General features: G+C 33.9%; 1 protein-coding gene across 1 annotated transcript in view; it reads right to left on the bottom strand.

Moving 5' to 3' along the window:
* Invadolysin (leishmanolysin-like peptidase, invadolysin) overlaps nt 1–25,598 on the bottom strand; it is a 210,284-nt gene that overhangs the window by 102,508 nt on the left and 82,178 nt on the right. The window contains exon 2 of the mRNA XM_072546245.1: nt 11,385–11,482. Coding sequence (XP_072402346.1) covers nt 11,385–11,482 — 98 coding nt within the window. The remainder of the gene's footprint in view (nt 1–11,384; nt 11,483–25,598) is intronic.

Here is a 25,598-nt window from a genome sequence, read left to right as displayed (position 1 = left end):
ATAGGATAAAACTTGGTTTTGTGTTTGAGACATATTTACTGTTTTGGTATTTGGTACGCCACTGCTCATGTAGTCAAAAGCAATTGCGTTTTTAGTTGAAATTATAATTTAGCTTCTATGTGTTATGGTAAAGTTTCAGCTTTTTATTCATTTTAAAATAAAAATAGATTGCCGGTTCTAAAGCAATCCTGTTTAAATTTTTTCTTTTGTGATTTTAATCAGTTGAAACAAAAACAAACCTCAACTAGTAATGAGTGAATTATACATACATTTATTTGTAGTTGAAGGTACACTTATGTTCACTGTTTTTGCACTATGTTTTAGTAAGCACGACAAAATATAAAACGATGTTACTCGTTCGACACCTCGTAGTGGAATGAGTAATTTTTTAATTTCTATAAAATTCACGTTATTTCTTCATTAAAAAAATATATATGAATTAAGCTATTTATTCATATTACGTATATTTAAAATATATATAGAGATTTTAGAAACATTATTTCTGCATATCCCTGCGTCGTCAGAGGCTACAATTCACACACAAATCCGCCAACGAATGTCTCCTCCCTATTTACGGCGTCAAGTGGATAGCTACAGTAGTGCCATCTACTTTGATGGCCATAATCGAAAACGATTTGATAATATCGTTTTTTGTCTTTTGAGCTAGGTATACGAAATTTGCAAAACGATTTCAGCAAAAGCTTTGCTATAGCTTTGATGAATTGAAAAGCCAAATATATATGGCTCGAGAGTTCAATTCGTCAAAACTATTACAATTCCAAACGCTGTCTTTATCTGTCAAAAACATTAGTGAATCGTGCGTCTATTATCACCAAGACACAACCGCGGTTGAATACTGGATTAAAAATAAATTAATATCAAATATACCACCAAACAGTTTAATTGTGACGGACAATGCGTCTTATCTTAGCAGACAATTAAATAAAGCTCCTTGTGTCAATGATACTAAAGTTACTATTCAAAATTACATGTTGTATAATGATATTTATTTTAAAGAAACTTATACGAAAAAAATTTAAAGATAAGGTGTTCAAAATTCAAATTTTAAACACCTTATCTATAAAAAAAGAATATGTTTGTGATAAGTATGGAGCAAGTATAGGTCATACTTTAATGCATGGTTTACCGCTTACCAAAATTATGCACAAGTCACGGTACTGTATTTGCAAATGCACTTTACCTACAATCAGGTAATTTGAAAAAACAAAAATTTTGATTTTTACCTGTAAGAATATTTTCTTAATTTACAATCGATAAAATACAATCGATTCCAAAAAAAAAACTAGAGTGGCTACCAAAGAAAAGAAAGACATTTAAATAATTTTATAACTTTCCCAGCATAATTTTTTTTATTTTATTGGGCTGTCTTATGATTAACTGGGCCTTACCTTTTCATAGTAACACAACTCTTTCCTATTTTATTAAAACAATCAATTTTTTTTTGAAAATCTAGAAAAGAAAAACCATAAATATTAAGCTAAGATAAGGTATCTAAAACAAATTAACTGCATGCCTAATATATTAGTCATACAAAAATAAATTTCACGATTAGTTGTAGTAATGAGTATGCGGATTTGTTACATTTAACTACCACACATGTAGAACAGAACATAATAATTATTGCTGAATACTTTTTATGCACGTATTTTCCGACCCACATACTTTAATTATAATAGTTTACACCTATACCAAATTCATCTAATTATAAACTTTTGAACTAGTAATTAGAATGCATTTTGCAAAGATAGATAGTTTGATATAGAACATGAATGTCAAGTAAAGTAATGATATTATTATAGTGAAAATGAACTTTATTTTCTGTTTTGTGTAAAACTTAATGAGGTCGCTGGTTAAATGATCAGAATAATAACAAAAAATAATTTAAATATCCCGAAAATACCTGGTTTAACTCATTGATGTTATCTGTACAAAGAAAAAACAATTACCTTATGGTGTATTAACTGTAGCAAGTAGTAGAAGAGGGACGTTCTGGTCAAACTAGAGGAGATGCTTACATCGCGATGTCTCGATTCAAAATCTTTCTTTTCTTGGTAAGAGATAGGCAGAAACCCTCTGACCACCCTTCTTAGGTGGTCCGTACGTTAGTGGGGCAAGTGCAACCCCCACAAATCTGCGCTATTATAATGCGCTTTTGAAAGACGATAACTTAACTAAATGGTTCCAGAAATTTGATATTTTATAGCGTTTTCTGTGCTTGCGAGGCAGTTAACAAATAACAAAGACAAGTGAATTTCTTTGAACTTAAAAACTGACTAAGTTTAACAATAAGAATTTACTGAATAGAAGAAAAATAATATACTGTAATCTTTTAAAGTAAATAAGTAGTTAGAATATATCACTAAACAAGATCATATTATAGTACAGTAAAAAATATTATATGTGAATAGGTAAATACCAAATACTTTCCTAAACATTCTCCCTCTCCAAAAACAAATGTTTTTAAGAACAATTGAAAGTATAAGTGTAAAGGATAGACGTGAAAAGATCGATATACTAATAAAGAAGTAAGTAAATTAAAATATGGATTGACAAATAAGCCGCCGGCATATTTTGACCACAGGACATTGTTGGATGCCCTCTGAAACTGTGCTCAAATTAACAGTGCGTACAATGTCGCCAGTTAAAAAGAACAGCATTGAATCAGTAGAATTTTGGACCTACTTAACCAGGAAGACTCTGTCAAACAGAATACCATTGGCGTCTTTTCCTATAAGAATTCAGTGGGGTGCGAAAAAGAAAGAAGAAGACCATCGTCGAAATCTCGGCATGACGTCGAATTTCAGAAGAAAGTCTTCGACGACAGCCGGAGAGTAATGATATTTTGACGAGCTCCACGGTAGGAAAATGCCAGTTTGGTGAAAATTGTAACAATTGTGTCGTGAAAAAAACACAACTAGCACAATCAGAGGGGTTTTGATTAGAAGGCACATAATGCCGAGTGGAGCGTGGTATCAGTTCTTGCATGTGTTTAATACAATTGGCACAAAACGATTGGCATAAAAACTATTTGACAGATGTGACTAGATCAGCCAGCAATACGGCTGTCAAGAGCTCCAATCTTGTCGAATCAGAGCGAGCATGAAAATTGGATATTAAATGTAAAATATGTAAATAAATGCTAAATACTTTCCCAAACACTGTCTATATTTGGCAATTCATATATTATTCTCCATGGTGTAGATTCCACATCTGATTTAATCTGATTCTTTTCTATTTTGTGTCCATTCATTTATACACTGTAGGTTACATTTTCTTGTGATGTCTTCACTTCTCTTTCGATCTCTCAACGTATTTCCTGTAATTCTTCTCAGTACACTCATCTCTGCTATTTCCAGTAGCCTATAGTCCAGTTCTCCATAGCTGGACAGTGTAATTCCCAGGTATTTTAATTCCATTACTTGTTCAATACTGATGCCATCAATTTCTATTTTACGTCTTTTTGGTTCTTTGCTGACTACTATTCGATACCTTTTTGCCATAACATCGTAAGTGACAAAATTAGGGAAAACAGTTTTATTGAAGAATCGTATCTATCAAGCCGCCAGGCACCTCCCAGTAAAATTATCGTAAGGTATAATAGCACAGTCTTGGAGAAAAAACCGAATTTGCTGTAACGTAAGTCACATAAAAATGTGAACAAATCTATTTTGTAGTTGTGAAAACATCGCATGGTCACCAAAACATCGTAAGGTGCAAGTCACGTGGTACAAAAATTGCTACTTACGATGCAGCGAAGTGCGTTACGATCTATTAGTGCACTGTGTATAGCCGCAGAATCAGAACGTAAGTACCACAAAATAATTTTTTCGGTAATTATTTATGGTTTTTACTTTTTGCTTTAGGCATAAAAGATAATAAAACGTCGAAAACAAGAGGCTGGAAGAAGCAGAAGACAATGTTCGTACAAGTATATAATTAGGTGGAATGATGTGGAACACGAGGTGTGCCAACAATTTTTATTGAAAACCTCGGATATTTCATAAATGACTTTGAGATATACGAAAGAAAACTCTACGTCAGCCTCATTTTCCAAAATAGATCCGAGAGGTAAGCATGTTCCACATAACAAGACTGGGAAAGAGCAGAAGCAGAATGTTTTAGATTTTATCACGTTGCTACCCGCTGTTCCACCTCATTATTGCAGAAATAAAACATCGAGAAGACACTTACCCACTGAATTTCGTAATGTATCATTCTGATACGAACTTTTTAAGAAGAAACAGTTGCCAGAAAATGGCATAACTAAGAACGATATCGTTTCCCTGTAAGTGTTCTGAAAGATTTTTAAGGCAGAATTTAATATCGGATTTCACTTGCCGAAAAAAGATAAGTGCAAAGTATGTGAAGTGAGAAAAGACAAAGATTTTAAGGAAACAGAAGAAACAAAGCAATTGTATGAAAAACATTTGGAAAACAAAGAAAAATGCAAAGACTCATTTCTAGCTGATCAAAAAAAAACTATCTTAGATTCAAAATTTTTATGTGCTAATTTCGACGTACAGAAGGTGTTAAACATACCACATGGAGACAATTTGCTCTTGTACTACACCAGAAAGTATGCTTATTACAATCTTATAGTTTACGAAAGTGGAACCCAAAATGGGTTTTGTTATTTGTGGGGAGAATGTGACGGAGGACGTGGCAGTAACGAAATATCTACCATAATCTACAAATATTTGCAAGAAGTTGCATCTAATGATCCCGACTTTTCTTAGGGATTCTGTTAATATAACATCAATCAGTGTGCGATACTTACTACCAGGCCATACTTATATGCCTGTCGACTCAGTTCCGTAACAATTGAGCGGTTTATCAAAAAACGCGTAGTATGGGTTCCATCAGAATGGTGTACATTAATATCCAACTCTCGTACCAAACTTAAACCATTTGAAACAATAAAAATTGATTTCAGCGACTTCTTAGAATGGAAAAAAAATATCTGATGATGTACTAAAACCGAGTAAATTCAAATGTAAGAACGGAAAACCTATAAAAATCAGTGAAATTAAAAATGTAAAATTTGAGAAAGGTAACCCAGATATTATTATAGAAGTTGAATATTTAAATAATGGCCAGAACTGCATCAATTTCACGATGGAATTAAAAAGAAAAAAAAACCAAAACGGCTTTAGTCTCAAAAATTGTCTATTTCGGTTGCAAAGAAAAAAGACTTAATTGATCTCTGCGACTACAATATAATTCCTCTCAGGTTTCAAAAGAATAAAGAATATAGGCTAATGAAAACGTCAGCTACGCCAGATAAGCTAGCAGAATCCGATGAGGAAGACGAAAGCGATGAAGGGCCCCACGATTAGATTTCTGCTGACTAGCTATGATTCACATTTATTATATCACACGCAATAACATTAGATATTATGACTACTTGTAAGTTTATGAGTAAAGCGATTTGTTGTTCAGTTAAATGCCTATTGTACTTTTTACTTTTCACAAATAAATTACCTTAAATAAATGATTTTTGGTATTTTTTTATATATATTTATGTTACTTTATGAGGCTGTGTCTAAACATACTTTTTATCGTAAGTGCTGAACTTACGATAACAATCATAATGTGAAATTATTTCTGAATTTACCAAAATTATCGTAAGTGTTGGACTTGTATAAAACTACAGTAGCAAAATTATTTTTAATGCTTCCAAAGTAACGTAAGTCCAACTACAAAAAAACTGAAACTATTTTGAAGAAAAATCATTACTTTACTTCAAACACTCATCATAATACGTCCGGATGCCAATTTTCACTTCAATTGGACATTTCTAAACACGTTTATTGAAAAAACTGCCGTACTGTAAAATTTACTAAACGAGACTTACGATGTTATGGCAAAAAGGTATCGTATTGTTTTAGTCTTCCTAAGTGAGATTGTCACATTAAATTCTTTTGCTCTTATGTTAAATTTGTGGATCAGTCTTTGCTGACTATCTTCATCTTGGGCTATCAATATTGCGTCGTCTGCGTAACAGAGTATTTTTATTTCTTTGTTTCCCATTGTGTATCCTGTTTCATTGTTAATTCTTTTGATGATTTCATCCATAATTAAATTGCAAAGCATAGGGCTCAATGAATCCCCTTGTCTTATTCCGCTGCCTATTTCTATAGGTTCTGTAAATTGTCCATCTATAATCTATAGTTTTTATAATATTTAGGGGAACTTCTCAATCAGATAGAGAAATGCTGGTCTATAGTACTCTAGTAATTTCTCAGTAATCTGCTTTATAACAAATATTGCATCTGTACACGATCTTCCATCTGAACCTGTTGTTCATCTGCTAAACTTATCCTCTGATTAATTAGCACTCGTAAAATTTTAGGGTGGTATTTAACAAGTATTTTATTTAATTCAATTTGTTTATTTATTAACATTACCATTATAACATTCAGCTTATCAATTAGCAATGCAGATATAAAAAAAGTTCATATTTTTACATTAAATAACGTTTTAAAAGTGAATTCTAAAAGGAATTTTTATCTGGAAAGTGAAAATCTTCAAATCAAAATAGGCCAGTAAAGGAAACAATAGCTGAAAATATCTTATACAGGTTTTTTAAGGTTCTAAAAGGTGTATGAGGGATAGCTGATGACGTGATGACAAATTCTTGAACATGTACATCTGATTTTGCTATTTTTTAAAAGCTAAAATGTATAAGAAACGTTTTATAGGCAAACAGTGATTTTTCACTTAATAAAACAAAGCAAGATCAGATGTACGTCTTCAAGGATTTGTCATAAGCTACACCTTTATACCTTTTAGAAGTTTTAAAATGGCTCTATAAAATTTTTACGTGAAATCGATTATCTTTTCAGAGATTGACTTGAAGTAAGGAATAAAAATACTGTTACAAACATGCTCTCGGCATGGCCCAGGTAACGGTTGCATTGCATCTCTAATACCCTTCCAGAAGCTTCTCCGTGTATCGAGTGCGAGAGAGAATAACCGGTCACGTAGGGGAACTAGAGGTGGGACAACGCCAGAATATTCTCGAACGTAGTAACTGTAGTATATATAGGTAACAATGTTAGAAGTAGAGTTAGTTATTAAGATACTACCGAACTGTAAAGTTATAAATAAATATATGTATATAAATTCGAACCGCTCGTTTTATTTAATCACGCTACAGTTGGTGTCAGAAGTGGGATAAAAAAGAAATAAATTCAGCAGTGACTTTTGAAAAAGACTTTTGAACTTTTGAAAAGTATTGTTCGTCGGGAACATCCGCGTAGATCGGTAGTGATCTTTGTACGAAAGAACATTTAAAAAGTACGTGTGTGCCTGACCAAAGATGCTGCTAGTACAACTCTCAGTAAAACAGTTGCGAGAGCAACTAGAAGAACGCGATGAAGATTGCAGCGGGTCCAAGAAGATCCTCCAAGAACGACTGAAGAATGTTCTTAACAAGAATGGAGATGACCCAGAGAGATTCCAGTTTCAGTCAGCGGAAGAAGCAGTTTTAATGAAGATAGAAGAAACATCTAAAAAAATTGAAGAAACTTCTAACAAAATTGAAGAATCTTCTAAAAAAACTGATGATAAATTCGAGACTGTTTCCAAAAGATTCGATGAAACGTCTCAAATGATCGAAGAAACTTCTCAAATTATTAAAGAAACAGCCAGACAAAACGACGAGAAATTCGAAAATATGTCTAGAAGATTCGACGAAGTATGTAATCAAAACAATGAGAAATTTGAAGAAGTCTCAAGAACATTTGATAAGATACAGAAAAATGTTAACGATAAGATAGAAGACGTAGAAGAGAAGATCAAACAATTAGAGACCATGATAACTAACACAAAAGTGCTACCACCAGTTAATACAATAGCCTTAGATCCGGTAGTGAAAGAAGAATCATCCAGAGACGAAACGACACATAATATGAGATTCAAATTGCCACCATTTGATGGAAAGTCTTCTTGGTCTATATACCTTAGACAATTTGAAGCCATTGCGACAGCCAATCATTGGACAGAACAAGAAAAAGCTGTTTCCTTGACTGCTGCTTTACGAGGTGATGCTGCAGATATCCTAAGATCGATTCCTAAGGGACAAGAAAAATGTTACCAGACCTTATTTACCCGACTAGACAAACGTTATGGAGATGCTCATCTACAACAAGTCTACAAGGCGCAACTAAGAAGTAGAATTCAACGAGCAAGTGAGAGTTTGCAAGAATTTGAAGCAAATATTGCTCGTATAGCGCTGTTGGCCTATCCAGAGGCACCAAACAACATTTTGGAAGAAATTGCTGTAGATGCCTTCGTCAATGGATTAAGAGACATTGAACTACAGAAAGCTTTACGACTAGCAAGACCGAAAGTTTTAGATGAAGCGCTCGCTATTGCCTTAGAACATGAAACAGCTAGTCAAGTTTCACGGAGCTATCGAGTACGAGCCTCTGAAGAGAGCGACGAACAAAACGAGAAACGTCTGGAGGAAATCGTACGGAAAGTAGTTCGTGACATGATGCCGAAGAGACGTGAACCCAGATGTTGGAATGGTAACGACGTAGGTCACATTCGTCGTAAATTGCAAGAAAATAATACAACAGTCAGAAAGCTAGAACAAATCGAACACAGGGCTGGAAAAAGTCATTCAAATGCTGATGCTCAGTCAAGACGGCCATACAGTGCAAATCGTAACCATTGTCTTGAATTAGAAGAACGATTTTGCCCCGTGAGACGAACCGCCGTCATTAATGATCAATGGCAGCCTCAACAGCTACAAGACGCTCAAGCAGATGATCCATGTATAAAAAGAGTATTGGATTGGATGCGTCGAAGTGAAAGACCTTCTTGGCAAGACATTAGTGCATGTAGTCCAGAAGTCAAGTGTTACTGGAGCCAATGGAATTGTCTAGTGCTGAAAGATGATCTTCTGTATAGAACCTTTGAGAACGATGATGGTACAGAAACTAAGCTTCAGTTGATTGTACCTAAAAGTAAAGTGTCAGAAGTATTGCGTCAGTTGCATGACGGTGCATCAGGTGGACACTTTGGTATCACGAAGACTCTGCAAAAGGTTCGAGAACGGTTCTATTGGGTGAACTGTAAAGATGATGTAAGAAGATGGTGCCGGAAATGTGAACTGTGTGCAACCAGTAATGGGCCAACTGGTAAAAAGAGGGCACCCATGAGACAGTACAATGTTGGTAGTCCTATGGAAAGAGTAGCAATCGACATTGCAGGTCCACTTCCAGAGACAAATGATGGAAATAAATATATCCTGGTAGCCATGGATTATTTTACGAAATGGACTGAGGCCTATGCGATACCAAATCAAGAAGCTGCTACCGTTGCAGAGGTACTTGTTAAAGAATTCTTTAGCCGATTTGGTGTTCCTTTGGAGATCCACTCCGACCAAGGGCGAAACTTCGAATCAACCCTTTTCCAAAACGTTTGTAAATTGATTGGTGTCAATAAGACCAGAACGACACCCCTGCATCCTCAATCAGATGGAATGGTCGAGAGAATGAACCGAACGATGGGTAAACACCTGTCCAAAGTTGTATCAGAACACCAAAGAGATTGGGACCAGCACATTCATTTATTCCTAATGGCCTACCGCTCGGCCGTAAATGAAACTACAGGCCAGACTCCAACCTGCCTGATGTTAGGTCGTGAAGTTCGTTTGCCCTGCGACCTAGAGTTTGGCTGCAGACCTTCCGAAGAACATGTTGCAAGCGAAGATTATGTCGACCGCCGGAAGTTAAGAATGAACAACATTCATGAACTTGCCCGACAACACATCCAGATAGCCAGTGACCGAATGAAAGATCAATATGATTCTCGATGCAAGAGTGAAAGCTACGAAGTAGGTGATCTTGTGTGGCTTTATAATCCACAACGTCGTCGAGGCTTGTCTCCCAAACTGCAAAGACAATGGGAAGGTCCGTATGAAATTAAAAAGAAAATAAATGACGTAATATACCGAATTAAGAAGTTGCCGAAAGGTAAACCAAAAGTAGTTCACATAAATCGTCTTGCACCATATGCTGGTTCAAATGACACAGAAGAAGCACGAACCCTTCAACATGAGATCAAAGATGACCGGCGACCAAGCTTTAATGAATTTATGTCAAATTACGCAGAGAGAAAGAGTGCTAGATTCGGCGTGACCACAGAAGTTCAGCAGGATCTTTTTAGTGTTCCGCATAACGTCTCTCTAGCCCACTGTGTTGCCCAAGATCTTGAGATGACTAAAGGAATCTCATCCGTATTTTATAAGAAATTCGGTCGTTTGGACGAGTTAAAAAACCAGCAGCCTAAAGTTGGAAGAGTACTGAGATTAGAAGATGGTTCTCGATCTTTGCTGTATATGGTGACCAGGAAGTCGTATACAGACAGGGCAAGCTACGAGGATATATGGCGTGCTCTAACTAATTTGAAGAAAATTGTGTGCAATTACGACATCAAGAATTTGGCCTTACCCAAGATAGGCCATGCACTAGATAATCTGGACTGGAAGATTGTCAGAAGCATGCTTGAAGTAATCTTCCGAGAAACCGGCGTACGAATTACTGTGTGTTGCATTAACCCGATGAGATCGCATCCTTCAAAGTCAGTAGACTGTTATTTCTTTCTAAAGGGTTCATGCAGAGCTGGAGAGTCCTGTAGATTCCGCCATCCTGTGCCTACATATAGAGTTGCTGATCGGGACGATCAGATTTAAGAGGGGAGCAGTGTTACAAACATGCTCTCGGCATGGCCCAGGTAACGGTTGCATTGCATCTCTAATACCCTTCCAGAAGCTTCTCCGTGTATCGAGTGCGAGAGAGAATAACCGGTCACGTAGGGGAACTAGAGGTGGGACAACGCCAGAATATTCTCGAACGTAGTAACTGTAGTATATATAGGTAACAATGTTAGAAGTAGAGTTAGTTATTAAGATACTACCGAACTGTAAAGTTATAAATAAATATATGTATATAAATTCGAACCGCTCGTTTTATTTAATCACGCTACAATACTTTTTATATATCCTAAATAGAATTTTATATATCCCGTAATAATGGAACAGTTTGGATGTCTTTTATCTCTCTTTTGATGTCTTTTTGCAATAAACAATCATAAATTTAAAAAATTTATTAAAAATCCTTTGTAAAAGGTATATAATTTAAAAAAAAAAAAAAAAAAAAAAAAAAAAAAAAAAAATTATATACCTTTTACAAAGGATTTTTAATAAATTTTTTAATATATGGTATACAGCCAAATACAGGAACGTAGATTCCTTGTGAATCATAAATTTGTTGTAAACAATTTTTTCTCCAATTGTTTTTTCGAATTATGGCTATTTGGTGATAGTAGATATTTAGTAATGTCTTACTTACCGGTAAACGCTTTGGTCATAGTACAGCAAAATTCTTATCGGTCGTTCTGTACTTCTTTTCTTAATCAAGTGTTCATCATGTCCTTTGGTGTGAAGCACCTATAAAAAAATCAAAGATTTATTTTAAACTATCTTAAAGATGACAAGTGATTAATATGAAAGCAAAAATAAGTTGGCATTTATAAAAAGGTTGGTCATAAATGTTATTCAAGGATTCTAATTTTATAAACAGTGAAACTGTAGAGAGTAGAAGGTGATAGGTAAATTTAGTGTATTGTCTTCAGGGGACCTAGTGAATAAACAATAATTAGCTAGTCACGCGATACAAATGCACTGCGTAATGTATTTCACATTCGAGATTTCATACCGATTTGTTTAATAAATGCCGTAATATTCTCGGGTTGAGATACTAGGCTTTTTATTTGTTTTAGGACATTTAACAATACTTAAAACTAACTAATTACACAACATGTCAACAAGTCATTAACAATTTTTATTTTAAAATTTTTTGAAAATGCTTTACTGATTGGAAAAAGAAATGCAAATGTAAAATGTAATTCTCAGTACAATCAATAATTGTGGTTTAACCCCATATACAGGGTGGTCCTTAAGTAATTGTACAAACAGAAACCGTAGGTTCTGCACTTTAAAATATTACGATTTAAGCCAACTTGCTTTAATAAAATGTTGATATTAGGAAAGATACAGGGTGTTAAAGTGGAAATTAAAAATTTTATTTTTTGCTATAACTTTTAGGTTTGTAAATATTTTTGGACAAAAATTTACAGTTGGATGCTTTTGAGTAGGATAAATTATAATTTTATACTTACTTTATTGTAATTAATAGAGGGCGCCACATATGCCACATATGTGGCATAAATTTGCACTTAACTTTTTCGCTCTTTAAGTTAGCTCTATTTGTGTTAAAAAATATTAAAGATACATTATTTTTACAAAGAAAAGGTATACTTGTTAGTAACCTGAAAATTAAACCGTTTTCGAGATAAATGCATTTTATAAGTCAGCTGCACAATGATTCCGAGTTTGATATTTGTGCGGTAAAGCAGTGAATACCTGTAGATAATCATAATTCATAGTTCTTATATTCTCATATTCTTATTAAAACAACTCAAAGATGATAATGTAACATCACAAAATGTTTTGTTATGGGTGCTAAATGTCTTATTGGAGAAAAGATATTTCATCTTCTTCTTTGTGCCGTGTCCGTATTCAGACGTTGGCCGTCATCATGTTTACAATTTCCCTTTGCTATCGCTTCTTAAGTTTCTATAATGGCGTTATATTACTTTTTCTGTATTGTAAAATGCTAAAAACCCAAAATAGGTGGCTTATGCAAGATGGTACACCACCACATTCTAGAGAAGGCAGTTAGAACATACTTAAATACAACTTTTCTGAACGTTGGATTGGTCGTGGTAGTCACATGCCTTGGCAATGTGGTGAGATATTGATATAATTATTTAATTAATAAAAAATCCGAAAAGAATACTTATTGTTCATTACGTAAATTGTTTACCCATTTTTATTAGGACAAATAGAAACTAGAGCACAGGTATTGAATAACACATATGTGTCCTATTTCATAATACTTTTGCTACAAATCTAACCTGAAAGACTCAAAAATCGTTGTCCTAATAACCTGATATTGTTATAAATATAGTAAACACACAGGCAATTTAGTTCAGCATAATATTAGTTCGCTAGTAAATCATAATAGTCCATTTGTTCGAGATGTAATTATAGTTACTCGTAAGCTGTAACGTAATCATATAAATAAGTAATGTCATCGATAGGTTATTCCGTGTGTATATAAGTAACCAATGAACGAGATACATCACATTTTAATACATTATTTACTTTTTGCGACAAATAAGATGTAGTTCCATAATACATATACCATAAGATTTGGATATGTATCCAAAATAATATATTCATCCATTATACATTATATCCACCACGTAGCCCCGAATTTAATCCGCTTGATTTTAGTGTATGGGGCGCATTAAAACAACGTGTCTATAAGAATCCCATAAATATTCGCAACCAACTATAGGAAGAAATAAATACTGCAGCAGTTTCTTTAGAACCAAGGATGCTATTTAACATGAGACGATCTTTTATGGAATATATTGACAAATGAATTAAAGAAAATGGTGGACATATCGAACACTTAGTTTGACAAAAAGCTATGTTATTTAGTTTAACTATTTATTAATTTGGTTTGTAAACAAAATGTGTTGATTATGACTTTAATTTAACATAAAACGTAAAATGTTATATGTCAATCCTATTATTCTGTTATTTTGTCAAATCTTATTATTAATTATCCTGCTGATATATTTATTTTATTTAATATTTCGTTAACTATTAACTTTAGTTAAAGGTATTTTATGCCAAAATTCAGAAGTATTATTGTTTTTGTCTATTTTTTCTTCGTTGCCTGGAGAAATTGCCTTAGATCAGAATTATGCAGCTGATTTTTAAAATGCGATTATCTCGAAAACTGTTTAGTCTTGAAGTTATTAACAAGTATACCTTTTTTTTGTTAAAATAATGTATCTTTAATATTTTTTACCCCAAATGCAGGTAACATAAAGAGCAAAAAAGTTAAGTGCAAATTTATACCACATATGTGGCATAAGTAGCGCCCTCTATAAGTTACATCAAAGTGTGCATCAAATTATAATTTCTCATATTTAAAAGTACCCATTTGTAAATTTTTATACATAAATGTTTACAAACATGAAAGTTATGGCGAAAAATAAAATTTTAATTTTGCACTTTAACACCCTGTATCTTTCTTAATATCAACATTTTATTAAAGCAATTTGGCTTAAATCGTAATATTTTAAAGTGTAGAATCTACTGTTTCGTTTTGTACAATTACTTAAGGACCACCCTGTATATGTAGCATTCAACTTAAACATGACAAAAGAAAACAGTTTCAGAACCTCTTTAAAATTGACCACAAACAACCCAAAAAAAAGTTAACGTTGCGTTTTAATACATTTCTGACAAATATACATGATCAGTTGGCGCTACAGCTCTTCTAGTACATGGAAATAAGCAAAAAAAAACCCTGTTCGCGACTGTGACAAATCCAGGTAGGTATCTGAATTTTTTCAAGGTTATTATAGGCCTATGTAAAGGAAACCTATTTGTTTTCTGCAGAGGTTTTGGTGTCTTTTTTTAATTATTAACAACTGCTATGCAACAAATGCTTCCACAGTCTGCTATACCGCAGACTGTGGAAGCGAAACCTAGAAGAAGCTCTTTCTTTAGACCAAGTAGATAGTGACACTGAGAGCACTTGGATCTGTCTCAAAGATAAGGCTGCAAAAGACTGTGAGGCAGCGGTTTCCATGCGCCGTAAGCCGTGGATATCCGATAATACGTGGACTGTGATTCACCGCAGAAAAGAACATAAAACTAGATACGGAACAAACGATGAATACAGAGCGCTATCGAAAGAAATCAGAAAACAGTGCCGCAAATATAAAGCTGATTACATGTTTCAAATATGCAGAGAGATAGAGGAATATGGCTGTCGAATGAAGATCAAACTCCTTATCAGAGAATTTAAATCTCAAACGTGGTCTGTAATGGACAAGGAAGGTATTTTAAAGACCGCTACTGACGACATATTGGAAACATGGCGAAACTACTGTGGCGAGCTATATAAAAATAACGAGGTACCAGCAGAAAATCAATGGCCTCTGACTACCCTAGAGAAAAGATGCAATTCATCGCTAAAGAGAAATCACTGTCACTAATAACACATGCTAGTAAAATATTGTTGCATGTGATCAAACACAGATTAAAAACCTAACTACATTACCTAATACCTCAGGAACAAGCGGGGTTTGTAAAGTGTAAAGGTAGACGGGAACAAATCCTGAACCTAAGACAACTCATTGAAAAGTCTAAAGAATTTCAAGTACCTATGATTATATGCTTCGTTGACTACCAAAAGGCATTTGATTGTGTAAGTTGGATAAACCTGTGGTTCATTTCAATAGAAATGACAACAAAGTAATGTAAAAAATACAATTTTTTAGATTTTATGCTTACCATTAAAAAGCTAAATATTTGAATTACTAACTTTAACTTTTAAAACATAAAAGTGGCGATCGCTAAAAGTTGTAAAATTAATTTGTTGCTTCGAAAACTGCAGAATAAGGCATTTTGGTATACGAAGAATGACCGTATATTCATTATTATCTGACAAATGTTATTGCGAAAAAAGTTTACTGGGATAAACAAATAGAATCACTTTTAAATTATTTGATGGTTTGATCTGAAATTTTAAAGGTTTGTTAAGAACCGCAATACCCAACTTTGGGCGCAATAACAAATATCTAGGTTGATCTTTTACAATAGTTATAAACAATTAACGATGTTGCCTTAATTTGGAGTTTTCGAAACAAAAAATTATTTTTCAACTTTTAGCAATCGCCATTTTCGCCATACAAAAGTTTAGTTAAATATCAGGGACAAAAAGCTGTATGCTGTATTAAGAAGGGAAATCCCTCTGAAGTTAGAGCAGTAAAGCACATTTCCCTTTTTGTGTATGGTGTATATAATTCCAGTAATAATATGTCATTGTGTTCAATACATTTATTTAAACACACTTTTTAACAAAATCTGCAAGAATCAACAATATCAAAATTCCCATGTTCTAATAATGATGGCTTTTTTTTACATACATTTTTTATTTGCTAGTCATTTATGAGCACTGGAGCCCTTCTGAGTAGCGCTAGTTCTATTGGCAGCATTCATCTGGGAGGTTGAAGGTTCCTCTACTCCACGACTCTCATTCCCAAATGAGGAGTTCAATGATCTATCATTATGTGCAAAATCAGTATTCTTCTTAATTTCCGCTTTAACTAGGGAAGGCCTCAAGTGATAACTGTTTCGCCTGGCCACCTCCCCATTTTCTTTCTGCACTAAATAAGATCTGGGTGCTTCATCTACTCTTTCCAGTATTTTACCTGGTCTCCATTGTCTGCCCTCTCTGACACCTACATTCTCTCCTGGCACTATTTCCCTTCTTACCTTGGTGTTTCTATCATAATAACTTTTATATTCGTTTCTTTTTGCCTCTAGTTTCTCGCACTCTTCCTTTAGATGTATGTCTTTGTACTTTTTATTTGATGGTAGCTTCGATCTAAGAACCCTGTTAGTCACTAATTGGGCCGGTGTTTTATCTGTTTCATTTATTGGAGTAATGCGATACTCCAGGACCGCTATATCTAAGTCGTCACACTTTCTAAGCATGTTTTTTGCGATTTGAATGGCTCGTTATGCCTGCCCATTAGACCGTGGATAGCGGGGAGGACGTTACAAACCATAAATCCCAATTTTTAGCAAATTGCTGAAAATGCCACGAGTTATAAGGCATGTTATCTGATATGACTTCGTAGGGTATTCCGTGTGTTGAAAAATTTTTCTTTAACTCCTTGATGACCACCTGAGAACTTTTTGAATTAATTTTCACTATATCGAGCCATTTAGAAAAATAATCGATCAGAACTTGATATGACTGTCCACCATAATCTAATATATCACTTGCTACCTTTTCAAAAGGTGCTTGACCAACTCTCTAAGCAATAGTGGTTCTTTAGCATTGTGATTTTTAAATATCTCACACTTGCTACAATTTCTTACCCAGTCTTGTATACTTTCATTCATTTGTGGCCAATGTAATATCTGTCTTGCTCTCTGTTGGGTTTTCTGAATGCCAAAATGACTCGAATGCAATAATCTTAGCATGCTCTCTCTCAATATTTTTGGTACAATAACCCTGTCTTTGTAAAATATTAGTCCGTCAAGTAAATATAGTTCATATCTTATACAATAATAATATCTAATTGAATCGCTCACTCTTGACAAGGTTTTGGGCCACCCTTGTATACAATATTTCTTTACTAGTTTCAGATCCTCATCAGCATCCACTTCAGTCCTAAATTGCTCTCTCTTCTCATCAGTCATGTCAATAGTGTGAACTATTTCTGTAATAAATTTATCATCATCCACTTCATCGTTTATAAAATTCCTCGATAATAAATCTGCCACATGCATGAACTTGCCTGGCTTAAATGTTACCTCTGTGTCATATTTAGATAATCTTACCCTAATCCTTTGTAATCTCGGCGACATTATGTCCGCAATGCCTTTATGCATCAATGCCTCCAAAGGCTTATGATCAGAATCAATTTGCACTTTTCTTCCGTAGATAAAATTGTGAAATTGATTGCATTCATATAGGATTGCTTAGAACTCCTTTTCAATTTGACTCATATTTGACTCTACTGTCGTTATTTCAATTTCGTATTTCAATTGCTTTAGTCAGATCTAAATTAATTGTTTTTACCATGCTTTGTTGAGCATCCTTACTATTGGTGCCTAATACTATTCTATCTCTTACCATTGAAACTTCAAACTCAAAATTTCAAACTTTATTTTTTAAATCTGTTAAAAAGTGATCAAAAGGCTCTCCTTCTTCTTGAATTCGCTTATAAAACAAATATCTTTCATAAACCACTTTTTTCTAGGGGTGACATAAGACTCAAATGCTTCCAATACATCTGCTAGCTTTCCTTGTTGGACCTCTGTTAATTCCAAACTGTTATAAATCTCAATGCCTTCTTCTCCAATTAAATTGAGTAAAATTGCTACCTTAACTTCATCACTTTTACCACTTTTTCCTGATGCCTTCGGATATATTTCAAAACTTTGCTTAAATCGTTTAAAATTTTCGGCCACATTCTCTTCAAATGATAATGGATTTTGTAACCTTGTTTCCATGATTTTCGTTTAATTTCCACTAGACTGCGCCAAGTAATAATATTTCATTGTGTTCAATACATTTATTAAAACATACTTTTTAACAAAATCTGCAAGAATCAACAATATCAAAATTTCCATGTTCTAATAATGATGGCCGTCGCAAGTAGTGACAACTGACAACGAGACCCCATCCATTGTGCCTAGAGCCCCGTGACTGTAATCATAACCTACTGATATGAAAATTCCAGTATTCTAATCTTCTGATAAAGCGCGTTCTTGTCACACCTGTATTTATAGGTAGTGAAAAATGGTTATAAATGTTTGACTGCTACATTTAAATACTTGTTTCTGGCTAGAGACTGAATTGCTTCCTCCTGTTCCAGTTCTATACCATCTCTCTCTACCTTCAGCTCTACTTTTTTGGTTAAGTAGGGAGTAGCGTACATTGACAAATAGTATTCCTGTGTATTTTAGAAAAGTAATCAAAAGGGCTTAAAGGTGTTTTAGATTACTTACCTAAGGTGTTACAAAAGTTTTGAGAAAGATACTTTGATCAAAAATTTGACAGGTTTGAATATAATATGCGCAGTGAGTCACACGATCTTGAAGAACAAAACAATAAACAATATTGATAAAACTTTATTATAAGACAATGTCAAATGTTATGCGTAACTTATACATCATAATATGTTCTTGATAATATGTTTGTTATCTAATTAATGTTGTTGTTTTTTACTGATAACTGCTTTGATTACCGGTAACCAGATCTTTCTGCATTTTATTGATAAGTTTGCTATTCACTTTGCTCCATTTAGTAATAAAGATTATTAAACTTGAGGAATGATATAGACAAAGTCATATTAGGCCAGTCAAAATCGACATTTTTAATTCAAAAATCTTAAAAGAAGTCTAAAAACAAATTCTAATTAGGGTAGGCTCTGAAATTACTTTAAAATATGGGAAATTAGTACTTTTTTATTTCCTTATTTGCAGGTGTGCCATCAGGTTCCCTTGTAACTGGACGAATGAAGATGACAGTAAAGACAGGTACACAAAAACTGTTGTAAATTACAATAAAACTTTATGATTTAATTAGAATTAAGAGTTTCGTTGAAGATAAACCTAAACATAAACCCATTTCTGATTCTAGAATCCTATATATACTTGAAGCAGGACTACCGTATGTTTCTGGTGTCAAGTCACTTGTTAGTCTTCAAAAATTGTTCGCAATCATGCAAGATATGATTGGCTGTTTCAGATTCTCTTCTATAGAGTATTCATCTTAAGTCCCCATTAAACAGCCCTAAAGTATGCAGGTTCCCTTGACTAGCGCATATCCACTTAGGGAGCCTGTTATAATTTTAAACTAAATCCATTTTTGCCATTAAAAGTTGAGAAGAATAATATCCAAATAATATGAAAAATATGATACATATAAGGGTCTTCCACTTAACAAACAACTTTCCTTCATCGTTTGATTTTGAGAAATCCTGTATATGCAATACCATTCATAAAAACGAATATTTAGAAACTATGATTTGTTTACTACTAGTTCTAAAGTCACTTTATAGCACAAAGTTAAAATTTATTAACATAAAACCTGGTAACTTACTGGCTGTTTTCGGTTTTAACGACACGATCTATTAATCTGTTAGAAAAATAATTAAACCGGTTTGGTTAACAATAATAGGATACGACTAAACAAACAATAAAAATGTGAATTTAATTCTCTAGACATGAAGAAGCGACTTCACTTTTACTTTCACTTAATAGTAAGCTAGTGAATGAAAAATTCCCGGTGTGTGTACTTCCTACATACAAAATCGTTTGTTTACTTCCTTAATAATACATACATACAACAGGGACAGTTAATCTTTATCCGTATATCATTAATATCTTACGAAATCCAATTAATACTTTTAATCTAGCACCATTGCCTCCCACATGGAGATAATAATAATAATAATAATAGCGTTTATTGTCCAACAGAATCCATTTATAGGACAAAATACAATACTAAAGTTAAATGATATATTAATAATTCATAAGTACTAACTAAATAACACATTTTTCGAGTATTTTACCTTAACATAAAGAAACTACTCAATCACCTAGGTAGATCTCAGCCATCCTAGTAAGCTGCTTTAAACTGCAGTGAAATATATCGCAGTAAGCACTTAAGGAATTATAATAGTTGCACATGAGAAATAGAGGAGAATTTAACATAAGATTAGATCTAGCTTGTGTATTTCTGAACGTAATCGAATTTCTCACTGGATAAGATGGAACGTTAAAATTTATTTGTCGAAGAATATCAGGGCAGTCAATGAGATTATGTAGTAGCTTGTACAGGAATATTAGGGAGGCATTAATTCGTCTAGATTCTAATGATACTACGTCCAAACCGCTACACAACTCACTATTGCTGATGCCCCTCTTGGGATATATGCCGTTAATTTTGAAAGACAAAAATTTTAAAAATTTACGCTGCACCTGCTCTATAAGTTGGATATGTACATCATAAAAAGGTGACCAAATGACAGAGGCATATTCCAGTTTACAGCATACAAAAGTGTAATAAAGTAATTTAATTGCCTTAGTATTAGTGAGATTTCGACTATTTCAATTATGAATCCATAAGATTTAAGTGCTTCTTTAACCTTTAAATTTACATGTTCAACAAAGGTGAGTTTATAATCAAATGTAACTCCAAGGTCTTTAATTTTATTTAAACGTTCAAGTTCATTGCCGTTGATAATATAAGGATGGTATAAATTTGACTGTTTCCTAGAATAACTAACTACTTTGCACTTATTGGCATTAAGATTCAAATGATTTGCATTACACCATTCATGTACACGATTCAGTTCACTCTGCAAAAAATGACAATCATTAAGGTCGCTTATCAATGAATAAATCTTTAAATCATCGGCATAACATAAACATGGTGCAGAAATTGATTCACACATATCGTTAATAAATAACAAGAACAATAATGGACCTAGATTAGAACCTTGTGGAACCCCTAAAGAAGCTAGGCACTTTTCCGATTTGTAACCATTATAAGCAACAAACTGCGTTCTATTTGACAAGTAAGACCTCATAAAAGTCACGGCATCCTCAGAAAGACCAAAGAGACACAATTTAGAAAGTAATACGCCGTGGTGAATTCTGTCGAACGCCTTCGTAAAGTCAGTATATATGACGGCAACTTGACTTCTATTATCTAGGGCCGCTGAGATATATTGTGTGACCATTAATAAGTTTGTCACAGTGGACCGGTTGGAGACAAAACCATGTTGATATTGAGACAGCTGATTACGAGTGCGTGAGTAAATACGATTATACAAAACTATTTCAAAGACTTTCGATAGATTGCAAATAATGGAAATTGGTCTGTAGTTTTCTACCTGACCCTTTTCACCAGTTTTGAATATTGGGCACACTTTTGACTCCTTCCAGATATTCGGATATTCCTTGTTAAGAAGACATAAATTAAAAATTTTTAATAGTGGCACAGTTAAGGCACCTATGCAATCCTTAACCAAAAAGGATGGAATATTATCAGGTCCACACGTCATTTTGTCTTTCAATTTCTTACTAGCCAAAATTATCTCAGACTCTAAAATAGGATAAAAATTTAAGTAATCTGCGTTAATTGAGGAAGAGTTGGCCTTGAAATTAATATCTGATGACAGCAAAACACTCTTGAAAAATTCTGCAAACATATTCACAATATTTTGTGGGTCGGAGGTAGTAATGTCATTATATTTCATCACACCAGGAATTCTTGAACTATTATTTTTCGAATTTACGTACGACCAAAACTTCTTGGGGTTGATGGATAAAGCAATTTGGATATTCTCGACATATACATTGTAGGCCAAACTGATTTTTGATTTGACAAGGTGTCTTAACCGTTGAAACTCAAGCAAATCACACTGATTTTTGAATCGTTTAAACCTTTTTCTAAACTTTGCTTTTAATTTGATGTTGTGAATGATATCAGCATTGAACCAGGGTGGGTATTTATGGCTAAAGTTTTTGTAAACTGGAATATACTTATTAAACACAGAAAAAATCTTATCATAAAAGTTATTTAAAGTTTCATTAACGCCATTAGAAGTATCCAGAGAGTTCCAATCCGTTTCATACAGTTCTCGATATAAAGCAGGAAAATTTTCTTTTTTAAAGTTGTAAGTTAACTGCTCCAAACCATACCTAAATTTAGGCTCTTTTATAAATATATTCGTAAATGTTATTAGAAGAGCTGGGTGATGAGAGTCTTCATAGACCAAAGGTGAGTCATCATGCTTCACTTCACAACTGAAATGCGAGAAGACCAAATCTAGCAGTCTACCCAAGTGATTAACAACATTGTTAAATTGTCTAAGGCCAGTAGAGCCCGCAAAACTTAAAACTACAAAATTTTTGAAATCAGACATATCATTATCTATAAACCTTGAAACATTGAAATCACCTAGTACTATGCAGTCATTATTTAAGTAATCAAATTGCCCTAAGCAATCGAGAAAATATTCAAAGTCTATCAAACTTAACTTATCAGGTAAATAAACAACAACTATATAAAAATATTTGTAACCAATCCGGCACTTGACAATAATAAGATCAATAAGTGGAAATTGTGCGTCGAGAGCCGTAATGTCCAATATTTCAGATGTTATGAAATCTTTTAACGCGAGCACTACACCACCACCCTTCACCTTGTCCACCTCATGGAATTTTCGGTCTTTTCTGTATACGACATAATTATTCGGAAAGAGTTCCATACTCGAAACATCACTGCGTAACCACGTTTCACTTAATGCTATGATGTCGAATTCACAATCACTAACGTTGGCATTAAACAATGAAATTTTGCTATTAAGGCCGCGTACATTTTGGTAATAACATGTAATTTCAAGGTGTTGGGATTTACTTGATCTGGAATTGCTGGACACATTTAGTTTAAAGAGCTCTCAGTTTTACTGACTATGGTAGGTCTACCCCTTACATACTTAATGATCAGATTTTGTTCTCCATTGTCTGTTCGACGTTTCAGTTCTGTCCGGAGTTCATTTAGGTATTGTCTCTGTCGAGGTGTTTTATCATCAGAAATTGAAATTGCAGAGAAAGTAGATGTGGCTAATTTATTCTTGATACGCAAAATAGACTTAGCCTGCGCGGGAGTTGAAAAGGTCATTAGACGGGCCTTATTCGATCGTTTACCAATTCTGTGTGGAGATATAAGAGAAAAATAGTTAAGAATTTAAGCAAAGGAATATGGTGTTTTTTATGACAGATCTCCTTTAGTCGAATCCTTATTGTCTTGGGTATATAGACATTTTGACTTTGATTCTTCTAGTGGTTGTACATAAGGCTAAATGCTAAATTTATAAAAACTTCTCGTCGGGTCTTTCCGGAATTTGGAATGTTACAATTGTATCAGAGCCGTATTCAGCACTGTGTAGATGTAGTTAACTTAATTTCACTAATAAGCGAATACGTATGGGTGAATACAGAATAATGCATTATAAATACATGTTTGGACCAAAACCAATACTTGTCTATGCCCCGTTGCAGAGTACACCGGTCACAGCACGGGGTACAGTGAACACATTAATTCTAACTACAGTTTATTTAGTTAATTACTAAAAAAACAATACAGCAAATGGACTTAAGTCGACACGTACAATATTATTCAATATTAAATGGTATATAATTGACGTTACCATGTAATAGTACTTGTGTTCTACACGTACTACCTATTGTTGTTGCATCCGGTAACTGTGCAACAATGTCACTTTTCTGAATAATTTGTACGTCTTGACTTTCTGGAAACATGTAGGCCATCGCTTCCCTTCTTGTTAGGAAATTAGCAGTGTAATTAGATTCCACACTATTTAGAATAAAATACCTGGCCATTTTATTTTTCACATATTTTACCAAAATTTGACTATTTACTTTGACCTTATTGGTGTTGACATTTAGAATTCTTCATTTTCTGTATCAGAGCACAACTCTCCATCCATATTGTCTTGGGTGTCTAGTTTCTCTTGATGTCTTCAGATGTTCTCTGTTTATCATTTGTTAACTCTGTTGTCTTTGGTTCCTAAGTGGTTTATCCGTGTTGGAGTAAAGGCATTGACTCTGTAATTGTTGCGGTGTGCTCCGCAGTAACTCTACTTGGTCCCGCCGCTGGTGAACCTATATTATCAACAATTTCTTCCTTTTCAGAAATAACTAAAGAAAGATCTGTCACTTCACATCTGTCATCACTGTTGTCGAAAAACCAGCTGTTTTTTACGCTGAAAGCTTGCTGATATGCCTGTCGCAAATGTTTGGACAAATTCATATACGGAAATTCTGTTCCCATGATTGGAAAGCAGCCACTGACGGCATGCCTCATTGTAATAATTTTTTAGTGGACCATAAATAGTTTTGTCAAGAGGTTGGAGTCAGTGACTAGAATGAGGAGGTAAAGAATAATTCCGTTATTTTTAGCCAGTAATGTTATATGTGCCTTAAGGTTGTCCATTAGTAATAATACTGGAGCTTCCTTGGACGATTTTGTGTTAATAATAAAATATTCCAAGCAAGTATAAAATATATTTTTTTTCATACATCCTGAAACTGTTCCAGGAGGAGCACCGTGAATCATGTGTGCCTTAAAATTAACCCTGGGAAAAATCATGAAAGGCGGGATTGCATTTCCACAAGCAGTAACGCAACTGTTACCGGACACCAATTCTCCACGTTCTGCTGATGTTAGTTGTCGTATTTGTTTAATCTCCTTAGCAGTTATTTCTTTTCCAGGGGTCTAAACAGTAGATACCCCTGTTTTATCAACATTAAACACCTGATGAGGGCCAATAAATGTTTGCGGAAAATATGTATTATCTTATCATAGAATGCGTAGACAACAGGCCTATTAAAATCCTTGTTAAGGCACGTGTTAAGGATGTAGCCTCTGGAGTACGCAATTAAATATATGAAATATCTTTTTGTCATCTTAAAAACCACCCCCAGCACACTCATCTCTTCGCTAATGTTGAGGCATTATTTTGTTATTCACTTCATCAAAATCATTCGCTAATTTGAGCGCCATTCGTGGTGGAAGTCCAAGATTGTTTAAAATAATCAACTAGCAAGCTTCCCTCGTCGTCAAAAAAATTCTCCAGATAGCATAATTTTGGACTCAACTTAGAAACTGATTTAATAGTAGTTATATCCCACGCTATTTGTTTTTCTTTTAATTTTTTGTACATATCTAGTTAATGTTGTTCTTGCAATAAAAAACTGCATTAAAGTACTTTTAATGAACCATCCGCCATTGAAAACAGTTCGCAATGCTGCAAGCATAGTTTCTTCGATGGTGAGACCAATTTTCGTTTTCCTCTTTCTA

Source organism: Diabrotica undecimpunctata, chromosome 10 (assembly GCF_040954645.1).
Source record: "Diabrotica undecimpunctata isolate CICGRU chromosome 10, icDiaUnde3, whole genome shotgun sequence".
NCBI classification, from domain to species: domain Eukaryota; kingdom Metazoa; phylum Arthropoda; class Insecta; order Coleoptera; family Chrysomelidae; genus Diabrotica; species Diabrotica undecimpunctata.
Note: the sequence above shows the minus strand (reverse complement) of the source record. Positions and strands in the feature narration are given on the sequence as shown.